The 11,440-nt window shown below is 46.8% G+C and overlaps 6 protein-coding genes across 6 annotated transcripts; 5 read left to right on the forward strand and 1 right to left on the reverse strand.

Moving 5' to 3' along the window:
• Nucleotides 1-1,894: 1,894 nt before the first annotated feature.
• LOC111072550 (protein Mabiki) lies at nucleotides 1,895-2,681 on the forward strand. Its single transcript, XM_022364493.2, has one exon. The coding sequence runs from the start codon at nucleotides 2,032-2,034 to the stop codon at nucleotides 2,611-2,613; it is 582 nt and encodes a 193-aa protein (XP_022220185.1). The 5' UTR covers nucleotides 1,895-2,031; the 3' UTR covers nucleotides 2,614-2,681.
• A 1,877-nt stretch (nucleotides 2,682-4,558) lies between these two features.
• LOC111072513 lies at nucleotides 4,559-5,327 on the forward strand. The gene has a single exon (XM_022364435.2). The coding sequence runs from the start codon at nucleotides 4,781-4,783 to the stop codon at nucleotides 5,318-5,320; it is 540 nt and encodes a 179-aa protein (XP_022220127.2). The 5' UTR covers nucleotides 4,559-4,780; the 3' UTR covers nucleotides 5,321-5,327.
• Nucleotides 5,328-6,833: 1,506 nt separating this feature from the next.
• On the forward strand, nucleotides 6,834-7,766 carry LOC111072552 (proteasome subunit alpha type-1). The gene has a single exon (XM_022364495.2). The coding sequence runs from the start codon at nucleotides 6,928-6,930 to the stop codon at nucleotides 7,747-7,749; it is 822 nt and encodes a 273-aa protein (XP_022220187.2). The 5' UTR covers nucleotides 6,834-6,927; the 3' UTR covers nucleotides 7,750-7,766.
• A 201-nt stretch (nucleotides 7,767-7,967) lies between these two features.
• LOC111072551 lies at nucleotides 7,968-8,867 on the forward strand. The gene is made up of 2 exons (XM_022364494.2): nucleotides 7,968-8,060; nucleotides 8,116-8,867. The coding sequence occupies exons 1-2, from the start codon at nucleotides 8,054-8,056 to the stop codon at nucleotides 8,865-8,867; spliced, it is 759 nt and encodes a 252-aa protein (XP_022220186.2). The 5' UTR covers nucleotides 7,968-8,053.
• Nucleotides 8,868-8,880: 13 nt separating this feature from the next.
• Nucleotides 8,881-9,357, forward strand: LOC121403952 (serpin B10-like). Its single transcript, XM_041592398.1, has one exon. It carries the CDS (start codon nucleotides 8,881-8,883, stop codon nucleotides 9,355-9,357), a length of 477 nt encoding a protein of 158 aa, XP_041448332.1.
• LOC111072553 (protein Mabiki) lies at nucleotides 9,295-10,342 on the reverse strand. Its single transcript, XM_022364496.2, has one exon. The coding sequence runs from the start codon at nucleotides 10,334-10,336 to the stop codon at nucleotides 9,632-9,634; it is 705 nt and encodes a 234-aa protein (XP_022220188.1). The 5' UTR covers nucleotides 10,337-10,342; the 3' UTR covers nucleotides 9,295-9,631.
• Nucleotides 10,343-11,440: the final 1,098 nt, after the last annotated feature.

Below are 11,440 nucleotides of genomic sequence, written 5' to 3' on the forward strand. Positions count from 1 at the left end.
CGCAGGTAACACCAAAGTCCTTTGTAATTAATTTTTCATTTGCCGCACTCGGCTCGCACCTTCTCTTCTTGTCCAGGCCGTCTTCTGTCTTCTGCCTGCCTGCTGGTCCTGTTCTGTTTTTCCTAGTAATTTCTGTTCAACATTTCACTGGAACAATCTCCTACCTCGAGACAGCAGCGCCTGCGCTTGCCACTCTTTGATGATTCCCAATGTCTCCATGCGCATAGGAATAGAAATCTTATCTCGCTTACCGCTAATCTGCCTCATTAAGTTCTGGCTTGGGCTCAGGTCCAGGTTCTGTTTTTGGCTCTGGCTCTCGAGAGAGACTGTGGGCTTAGTCATTGGTCTGTTGCTCATTGAATGGAAATTTATTGGGATTTTCCCGAATCGTTGCGTGTCTCTCGGCCAGCATACTTTCCAGATCGTTTGAGCGCATAGACACAGTATTTTAGTTTGTAGTTTAAGATGTACAAATTTATTGATGTTTGAGACCAGATATTAGACAGCGATAAAGATGAGTCAGTGTTGGAATACTGAAGAAATGGAAATACGTGGAAAACTCTTTGAAGGGACAGATATGGAATTTAGATCTAGACATTATTTGCAATTAAAGAAAGGCGAATAGCTCATACTAAATTAAAAGTATAGCTAATGTTTGCAATTTGTAGTGTCTCAGGTATAATTCCTACAAATCATATATGGAGCCAACCATCTTTATTTGCTGACCTTTCACACCCTTAATCAGATCTGATTCTCTGAATATCCTCCTGGGAAGAAATGTACATACTACGCGTACACATTCAACTCTCGATTCAATGTTATACAATGCGACATGCATCTATTTGTATCCTCAGAGAAAGCACTTCCTGGTAGGTGTTTGTCAATTGTATCCTCTGCAGAGGTCATTCCCCCTGCAAAGTACAGAAGTGCAGGAGGCAAGGAGGAGGAAGCAAAATCGATTATTTCCGTTACAGAATAGATGGCTCGTATTGATCGATATGATAATGGAACAGACAATCAAACAATATAACAATCTTTCACTGTAATACTTGAAAGTGAACAAATAACAATCCCCATCCTGCGCATTGACTCGACATCTTGAGACCAGCCCTCGGGTCTCAAACCCACCTGAAATAAATCCGCTTAGGGAGAGTGGAAAACAGACGCAGACAACCAACCATCTCTGACTGCATAAATCAATGGACAAAGGCCATTGAATTGAATGAAACTGGAATCCGACATAATGCCAGAACGGAGGAAAAATTCAGTAATAGCCGAACGAACTTCTTGGATCTAAGCCTGAAGGAGAGACGTTTTTTCAGCTGGCCAAGCTGAAGTCATAAATGCGTGTTTGCCAGATCGGTTTCGGGAACGGGAACGGGAATGGGAATGGAAACGGGACTGTGTCTGTTTCGGTGTCTGCTGCTATTCAGGTGCCACAAAGGAAGCCGAAACAAAAGCGGGTCAGTAGACAGCATGGCCATATTGAGCGCCAGGATTACACAGATCTGATCCGATCTGATCCCATACCCTGCCCATGGTCACAACAGGTAATTCCGCCGAAAATGTCTGTCGATGTAAACAGCCCGGAGAGTAGAGCGGGAGCGATAGGGACAGAAAGAGATCAGTGTAAAAGGACAACAACTGGTTTATGACACCCCAAGGCGAGTGGAGTGGAATTGAATACCAGCCGGCGGATTAAGGACAAACTAGGGACTAGGGACTCGGGACTCCCTGGCCAAGACCCTTACCTGCGCTACCTGGACCAATCGAGGTGATTAGTTCGGGCCATCTTTGAGAATGAATGAACTTTGATTGGGAAATACCTGCACGCAGTCGGGGACAGGGATGGGTGGGAAAATCTCCTGGATTTGCTGGTACCTGAATTGAGTACCAGAAGGAGTCTTGCCGATTACCTAATATTGCATAAAAGTCGCCGCCGGGAGGAGGGGCAGCACAGTCGTCTCACCGACACTAAAGCACACAGACCTCCCAGCAGAGCAGTCCAACCACCCACCGCATACCCATACCATGGACAACTACAACCACAAGAAATTTACAGGAGCCCTGAAGCGCAAGCGTTGCCAGGAAGAGGAGTCCGACGACGATGTGGTCTTCATAATGGAGCAGAGCGGCCATCGCACACCCGAACAGCCGCAGCCCAAGCGGCGCCTCTTCCGGCCCTGGCTGGACGAGTCCGTGACTCAGGAACAGGAACCCCAGCAGACACGGTCCCGCCAATCGAATCCCGGCAGCCCGGCTAGCCCTCCCCTGGTGGATGCCAGCTCGACGTACCACGCCAATATGGTCCGCTCTCACACTCCCCGTCAGCGCAGTCCGCAGGAGCAGCTGCGTCGGGACCGCAACACCTTGGCCAGCCTTCGCCACAGACGCTCCAAGCAGCAGGAACAGGCCCTCATGGAGCAGCAGTACTTGGAGTATCGGCGACAGCACGAGGCCAACTTGCAGCAACAGGTCCGGCTGAGCCTCTACTACGTGCGGTTTCTGCAGCAGACCATGGCCGCCACCAGAGAGCCTCTGCACGCTGCCAGCCATCAGCAGATGCCCAAAGCTCAGACAACGACCCAACATTCTTGGGGAGTCTATAACTAATTTGAATTCTAGTCCTAGTCGTAGTCCTATACTTTTAAACTCTTTTTAGTGACCTTGTGATGACTTTTAAAGTTTTATTAATTTGATTTGTTGACAAACAATATATGAGAAAAATTGTTATTGAAATTATTTGTATGTTTTTTGATTGTCAAGAAGTGGAGAAACCTAAACCTTGATATTTTCTATGTAAACAGTTTCTAGGAAACTCAATTTGCAATTCAAAATTCGAATACTTCCACTCATAAGTTAACTGTCTATTGACTTTTATCGTTGTACTTAATTGCAGTGATGATTTCGAAGAGTGACATAATTCCAGTGACATTAATGCCCAATTGCAGAAGCATATACATTAATTGGAGACAATAGAAATGATTTAACTTATGAGAAAATCCGCATTGCAATCAAATTAACATTTCCTGAAATAATTGCTTGAGCGTTGATCATTTCCAGAGCATAGAATCATGGGCGAAGATCCGGTTTGTGGTTGACAAACCCGGAATGAAATCATCGTCGATGACACTATGGAAATATGTACAACAAAAAATGCACCCTAGGTCAGACACAATAAATGGGTTCATCGTAGGTAAGCACAATATTTGAATAATACTGTAAGCACGGTGTATATTTCGCCAATCGGCGGGGGATGAGCCTATCCCAAGCCCTTTTAAATGTGCGCATTTTCTATATTCCCAAGAGTTGTAATATTTGTATTTGTATAGCAACAAATTAACGCTATAGTCTATGCTACTCCCGACTATTTGGATAGAAAGATGCTAGATTTTAAATATAGTTTATAAATAATATAATATAATATAAATAATATAATATATTTTAAAAGGGGGCCAGTAGCATTTCTTCGTGCGTGTTTGAAAATTCTTGATCTGTGGTCCGTGCCTTGAAGCACAGCCCCGCCCACTTCTACCAGGCAGAGTTGTTCCATCATTCTAGCTGTAATTATTATCCGATGTCGTAATAATTATTGGGGTTGTAATAAGTATCCATTGACGGGGGCCCCAACGTCTGGAAAATTGTGGATTGTCTGTCGTACTCTCTGAGTACGAAGTATTTATATGTAAATTCAGGAAAGTAAAAATCGAAGATAGTTGAAAGCAAAATATACTCAGCGGTAGGGTTGTGAACTTTCAGTACATTAGTTTTTAGTCGCCGATAAAATCTGGCAATAAAATATTGAGTGTGATGTAAGTTGTTTGTTTCGTCAGTATACTAGTACTTATATGGTTACAGCACTTAATTTAACAGGGGATAATATATGGCTTCTATGCAGTACATTTTAGATGGAATATGCATATGTACATGCTTTTATTTTGGAAGGAATTCCATTAAAGCGTGATCATTGGGAAGACATACAATGTAGTTGCAGATTATAGCATATATAGTCAAGATAAACTAGGCACAGATTCCAGTCTATTGCCCAATATTGCCAGTGGATGTAGCCAGCTGATATAGCCGCAGTACGGAAGCGATCAATCTGGAATGTCCCCGTAGGTAGAATGCAACTGGTTCACTTGATCTGAATTTAGTGCACAAATATAGTGGATGGGTTCCTGGGTAATACTGTTGATCATAAATCATGTCCTGCATCTCAAGAAAACATGAGGGCGACTTACCTATGGCATTTCCTAAATGCGGTCGATCCCTTTTCGTATTGTCTTCCCCCCAAGAAAATGTGAGTGCGCATAGAGGCCCACAGGGATTTTCACAGAATTAAGACAATGTACGGTGGAGTTGTCAGACCTGAAGCAGAAAGGAAAGGCAGACAGGAGGACCACACACACACGCAGCAAATGGCGTCAAGTAGCCCAATAAAAATACCATCGAGTGTGTGTGTGTGTGTATGCATAACGGTTGTCCTGTTCCGGTGGCAACATTTGGTCGGTCGGTGGATGGTAATCCTAAAAAAGGGATAATTAGGCAAGGCCGAGGCGACAATTAGTGAGAGCAGGTCGTAAAAAAGATTCCCCGATCCACACACAACGATTACCTAATAGAGATGCGCTAATCCCTTTGTTGACAGACCCAAAATCAAATGGCAGCGCATCCTTTTTACCTGTTCCTGTGTATACTGTGTATAAAAACAGGATAAAAGGGCAGAGAGTCAACCATTCGCACAGCAAACATCGAGCGAGCAGCAGCATCTTCAACCGAAATGGATAACTCTACGACGACCTCCAGCTACACCCACAAGAAGTTAACCGCCCACAAGCGCAAGCGGAATATGGACCCAGGCCTGGAATCGAACACGGATAACCTCATCTACCAGGAGCAGCCAGTCACCAAGCGCCGGCAGACCAAGGCATTCTTCCGTCCCTGGCTGGACAACGAGCAAAACACAGAGGCATCCTCATCCGCCGCCTGTCCACCAGAGTCCCCTGCTCCCGCTTTGGACTCCGCCTTCAGGCCTAATTGTGCCTCGACGCCACGGCAGCGCAGCCCCCAGGAGCGTAGTCTCCGGACCAGTCTCCTCAGTCGACGAGCTGAGTCTCACGCGCACAAGTGGTTGCTCGAACGAATGGCCGTGCTGCAGCAGCAGAACCTCTACTACCGCTATCTGCTGCAGCAAGCCGTTTTCCAGCGAGGAGGCGCCGTCCCGAGCAGCCAACTGCCCCAGCAGCAACAACAGTTCCTCCAGCAGATGGCCCTCTCCCAGCAAATGCTCGTCTTTGGAGCACAGCACAGAAATGTATGAGGCGAGGCGAAGCCAGGAGGATATATCTATATTGACTATGGACCACCCATGTGATTTAGACGCCTAATGTGATAAGCCCTAATTTTTTTATTGAATAAAAAAATCTTTACTAAATTCTGGTTTTTAGTGTTAATACTTAAATGCGTTTCTCCTATCCATTTGTTAGTTAGGTAAAGTTTGAGATGAGAACATTTAGTTGCATGTGAGTTTTTGGTTATATATTAGTCACACATGGATAGATACTCGTACATATTTCTTGAAAACAATTAATTTCAAGCAATTGCCCAACAAAGTTCAGCGAGTTCAGTCGAATGCAGTTTCACAATATGCTCAACGGGGCTATTCCAAGGTTCAAGAAACCACAAAGAACAATAATGTTTTGGCTAAAACGAGCTTTCGGCAGCGACTTGAGCCGCCTGGCGTAATGGGCCACAAATATTGGCAGAGAGCATACTGGGATCCGAGCTGGGGTAAATAATATGCTAGAAGTTTGTGGGGTCTCCGGGTGCGACCAACGCGTCAAGTTCAACTGAGATGAGATGTGAGACAACGTTTTGCAACCGCAATACTCGTACTCGAGGCGCAGATGCAATTTTCAATGTTAGGCAGGCCATAGCCGGAGAGCCCAGAGAGCAAGCCGAATACTGAAATTGAACAGAAAACAAACCGTAGCAAAAAGTTGGCAATTAACTGAAACCTGAGGTTCGCTGGCATGGTACAAGTGCAAAGTGGTTTGTTTTGTTGGGCTGCGTTGCCATGGCCGCTATGGGACGGAAATTTGCTGCACTTGGATTTTCCGCCGTCACCTGACGTGACGGCCGCTTCCAGCATAGGAAGTCGCGCTGCACTCTCGAGTATTATCAAATGGCCCACAATGAAAATTAAGAGCAATTAACTGCGCTCGCTACGATTGCGCAATGGCCAAAAGAGTTAATTACGGCGGGCCAAAACACTGGGACAGCGGGCACCTTACCCCTGGAGCATGAATACTCAAATTAAGCAAAGTTTTCTTGTACAGACTGTGACACAGTTGGCTGCACTTTCGTCGTCCATGTCTCTAAGCATACTTTCTGCCTACGATCAGGTGGACTTCCTTATAAACCGTTGATTTTCTACTTGGCTAAGCATGATGCAAGGGGAGTTGAATGCGGGTCGAGTGAAAGTGTCTTCTAATTTAACTATTTTTCCAATATTTATTTATTTATTGTTGTCAACTTGTCCACTTACCATATAATAATAATATATATTTATATTTATATTGATTTTGTTTATAAAATAAAATATTAAACAAATAAATAGTAAAATAAATATATAAAGTAGTGGAACAAAATTTTACTTATCATATTTGGGTATTCCTGACATTCTTTCAAGGCCTTACTTGGAAACGTTTGTATCAAATAAATACAGGTATATTACCGCGTAATAAACATAGTCATAGCTAATAACTTAAACATAAACTTATATCAGGATTAAATCAAAACGTTAGCTACATGCGTATGTACATATATATAGTAATCCGATTGTCAAACGGATTTAAGACGTGTTACCCCAAATCCATTTCCAAATAACACACGACTTTGTTTTTGTACATATAAATAATTTGAAAGATGTTTCGCAATCAGTACGACAGCGATACGACGGTGTGGAGTCCCCAGGGACGCCTCTTCCAGGTGGAGTACGCCATGGAGGCGGTCAAGCAGGGCGCGGCCACCGTGGGACTAAAGAGCAAGGACTACGCAGTGCTCATTGCCCTGTGCCGGGCATCGGACACCGAAACGATGCAGCCCAAGATCATGCCCGTGGACATGCACCTGGGCATATCCATTTCTGGTCTGACGGCGGATGCCCGATTAATCTGCCAGTACATGCGGACCGAGTGCTTGTCCTATCGTCATTCGTACGCCGGAATTGTGCCAGTTAACCGCCTGGTAACCAATCTCGGCAACAAGATGCAAGCCACCACCCAGCGCTACGATCGCAGGCCGTACGGTGTGGGTATTTTGGTGGCTGGCTACGATGACGGTGGATCGCACCTCTACCAAGTGATGCCCTCAGCGGTCGTCCTCAACTGCAAGGCCATGGCGATTGGCTCGCGTTCGCAGACCGCTCGCACCTACCTGGAGCGTAACTTGGACAGCTTCGAGAACTGCTCCATGGACGACTTAATTTGCCACGGCATTCAGGCTATTCGCGGCGCGCTGGGCCACGCGGAGAACCCAGCGCTCACAATAAACGTGGCCATAGTGGGCGCCAACCTTCCATTCAAAACCTTCGGCGAGGAGGAGAATCACAAGTATCTGGAAATGGCCAAGCTCATGGGCAGCCCAGTGGAGGTAGCAGACGAGGCGACATCCCACAGCGATGAAGATCTCTTGGGGCAGGGACCAAGTGCCAACGACCAAAGCAATGCTGCCACAGAGGACACGTAAATTCGATGGCACACAAAATTAGTATCTGTTTCGTTGATTGGTTATTAAAATTCAAGTTATGAGATGCACTAATTATGGTGTCTAACATACCCACAAGTTGATCAAAATTCTAGTATTTCCAGCTCGTTCCATAGTACCCACAATTCTAGCCCATCTGATCAGTGGATGTTATGCAAGACGCCCCAGTCCCCAAGCATGACCGATTTGATTATCATGGCTTGTAAGCAGCCGTAACTGGATTTCGCTGATATACTCGTATTTATTAATATGCAATTCAAAGCAGTAGTAGCATATCCCGGCCACAATGAGAGGTGAGTGTTGAATGTGGACGGAAGAGGCTGTTTTAGTAAATGTTTACCCCTTTAGTTGGCGTTCTGGTTGACATCCTTTGGTTTTGCAGTTGTTGGATCGGCCCGAGTCGAGAGATTATCCCAACGGAGCGGTATCCCGATGGATGGCCCCAGCGGCAGTATGCGACGCTGCTCCACAGAGCCATTGTCGACGGTATAGAGATTTTTGTACCCAATGGCGTGGCGATATCCCATGAAAATGTTAGGGCTGCGCTGGGAATTTTGTTCCACGGCTCCAACGGCTCCACGGCGGATGAAGTGCGTGAAGCAATGAACCCACCAGAGTCCGAGCAGGTGGAACCGATGGGAATTGTTGTCCAACGTCCAGCTGCGGACAAGTTTAAGGAGTTGAGGTACGTCGGGGTTTTCGTGCCTCCCGAACTAAAGCTAAGCTCGGTGTATGTGCAAAAGATTCGCGATATGGGAGTGGATCTGGTGCCTACCCATCCGACTCGCACGATTCGCAGCCTGACTAGGAAGCTGTGGAGGTTGAGCCCGAGCTTCCTCCGCAGCTCTCTGTTCGATAGAGACGACCTCCCCTTCGAATTGCAAATTCAACCCGAAATCCTGATTGTGACGGGAGCGGCCTTCTGGGCCCGGTGGGACGATGCTGGCTTCCACCGGGAGAACCGACGCATGCGCGAGTTTAATGTGGACAAGAGACGTCGCACCTACGTGGACACCATGTACAGTTTGCCCAGGAGGCGTCAGGTGGCCCGACTGAACAGCTTGCGATCGGCAATGCTGCTTCTGCCACTTGCCAAATAGTTCGGTGAAGTTCATGGTGATACTGCCACAGCGGCTGGAGGGACTGCGACAGCTTGAAGAGGAGCTGGAGTTTGTGGACTTGCGCCGCTTGCTCCTGACCGACATGGAAACGGAAGAGTACGATGTTCGCTTGCCCGTCGTGGATCTCACGACCCACATTCAACTCGCCCGCGGCATGGACTTCTTGGGCGTTCAGAGAGCCTTCCAGCAGGATGAAGCCGACTTCAGCCTTGTAACTGGCCAAACAGAGGGTCTTTGGGTGCGCAAGATTGCCCATTTCACCAAGCTAAAGCTGAACGAAGACGGCATCAACTTGAAGCACCATCACGGGCTTGCAGATCGGAACAGAGAAGTGCTCAGGCATGATAGCGAGAGAGCAGCGAATCACTTCTTTGCCTCGCATCCATTCTTTTTCGCCCTGCTCGACGAGAAGAAGATCTATGCCACCGGTCGGTATGGACAGATTGCGGCTCAACCCGATGACATATAAGTACGAGTGTGCTCCTAAAAAGGATTAATAATAAAGCCAAGTATCATGGATCAGAATTTTTATCTCTTAAAGAAACGTTGCTGCAAGTAATACAAGTCCATTATTACTATATATGGGTTCTACTCATATCGAATCATAATCAGATAGTAAGGGGTTTATGGCTAAGATCCTAAAAAACTAAGTCCCTAATTTCAAACGTATTCATTTCTTGAAGAAACTTACAAAATAACACTTAAAACAAGCTTTAAGCTAATACTTAAATCAAGTAATGTAATCACACAGTGATTAAGGCGGGAGTGGCCTCGGAGTAGCTGCACTGCTCCCGTTGCATCGCTCCGATCAGATATTCGATGCTGAAGTTCTTCGCAGCCATTGGAACCTTCTGCGGCGGCTTAGGTGTTGTTGCTGGGCCTTTCGTTTCCTTGGACTCCTGCTGGACCAGCTGCTGGAGGTGATTCAGATACACACAGGCTCGCATGCTCTGCTCGGCAATTTTGAGATGCTGGCTGGAGAACTCGTTGTACTGCTCCTCGATGGCCAAATGCTCGAGTTTTTTCACGCGGCGACTCATGCGGCAGGCAATGGTGTTCTTGTTCCGCCGCTCCTGATCCTTGGGCGTGCGCTCCTTCTTGGGAAACTTCCGCACCATGTTTCCGTGATATTTGCAGATGTTTTGCAGAGCGGCCGCGCTGATCGAGGTCAGAGAGTGCGAGGAGGATGCGGTTGAGGATGCTGTGGTCGATGTGTCCAGGCGTCGGCGCTTGGCCAGCGGCAGATAGGTGCTTCCATACTCGCTGGAACAGCGGCTGGTGCTGTGCTCCTCCTCCTCCCACTCATCGTAAGCGCTGCGACTGCTGTAGGGCGTTCCAGTGCGGGAGATGAGCTCTTCCTTTAGGAGCAGATCGGTTTTGTCTGCCGAGGATCGCCCAAAATCAAATTTCTTGTGGCGATAGATTTGATTGCTCTCCGTGGACTGCATTTTGCTGATGATGATGATGATGATGATGATGTTCTGCTCTCTGTGTCACTTGATGATTGACTGATGACCCGTTGCCGTCTCACTTGTCTTATATGCAACCGCGTGCACGCGCTTATCACCTCACCAGTGCCGCCCGCTGTAATCCGCCAAACAGTTTATGGCTCTGTTTACACAAAATCGAGTAGAAATGTTTTTTTTGCAAAACACAAACAAGATCATAAAATCAGCTGATTTGCCTGCGCCTACGCCTGCTCTCTCTGCGCTTGCGCCTGCGCACGCATATGCACGCGTCGATTGCATCCCATCCCTTTCACACAACCTGTTTTACCTACCAGTGCAGAGCGAGACGACACCCGCTGCGCTGGGCCGCGTCTCTGTGCATGTTTGTTCTTGTCAGCATTCTGGCTGGACTGGACAAATTTGCAGTCGATCTTCCTCCCCTGCACTGTCGCCTGTCGCCTGTCGCCTGCCCCTGACTCTGCCTACGCCGTAGGTGGCAAAATGCGCGCCCATTGTTTGTCCGATCTACAATACAATGGCCGATGTTCATTCAATTCGAGTTTGTTCCTCTTTTGCTGATTATTCCGGGCTTGTCCATTATCCATTGTCGCAGCTTCTTTCTGTCAATGCCGATTGTCTTACGAGTATTCGTATTCTTGTTCAATTTTTCAATTTTTCAATTTGGTTTTTGCCCAAATGTATTTTGCGGCCTCATTTGTCTATCCTCTTTTGTCCTTACCCCCATTGATAAGATATGTGTGTAGTACATGTGGCACCGCAGTGAGTTATTTTAAGGGTTCTCAGTTCTTGGAAAGGCAGTCTCTTGCAATAGATGCCGATAAGATGAGGTCGGAGAGGTTCGCCTTGGAGTGACTTTTACTTGGGTTGCAAAAGGCAGACAAGAGTTGATAAGGCTTGGGATTTGGATTGGGTTTCTCGTCTCGTCTTGTGCTAGGTCAGGGGATACATAGATCGACGTGGGAGATGGCGCGCTCTTGGAATTTTCTAGGGCAGACTGCGATAAGATATGCAACTGAAACTACGATGAGCTGTGCAGGTTCCATGATGGGGACTGTCTAGAGTTCTTGACAGGCTTTTGAATTG

This window comes from Drosophila obscura, unplaced genomic scaffold (genome assembly GCF_018151105.1).
Source record: "Drosophila obscura isolate BZ-5 IFL unplaced genomic scaffold, ASM1815110v1 contig_179, whole genome shotgun sequence".
Classification (NCBI taxonomy): Eukaryota; Metazoa; Arthropoda; class Insecta; order Diptera; family Drosophilidae; genus Drosophila; species Drosophila obscura.

What these genes read in the sequence shown, in the direction of transcription:
- LOC111072513 (XM_022364435.2), top strand. Translation starts at nt 4,781, where the DNA reads ATGGATAACTCTACGACGACCTCCAGCTACACCCACAAGAAGTTAACC.
- LOC111072550 (XM_022364493.2), top strand. Translation starts at nt 2,032, where the DNA reads ATGGACAACTACAACCACAAGAAATTTACAGGAGCCCTGAAGCGCAAG.
- LOC111072552 (XM_022364495.2), top strand. Translation starts at nt 6,928, where the DNA reads ATGTTTCGCAATCAGTACGACAGCGATACGACGGTGTGGAGTCCCCAG.
- LOC111072553 (XM_022364496.2), bottom strand. Translation starts at nt 10,336, where the DNA reads ATGCAGTCCACGGAGAGCAATCAAATCTATCGCCACAAGAAATTTGAT.
- LOC121403952 (XM_041592398.1), top strand. Translation starts at nt 8,881, where the DNA reads ATGGTGATACTGCCACAGCGGCTGGAGGGACTGCGACAGCTTGAAGAG.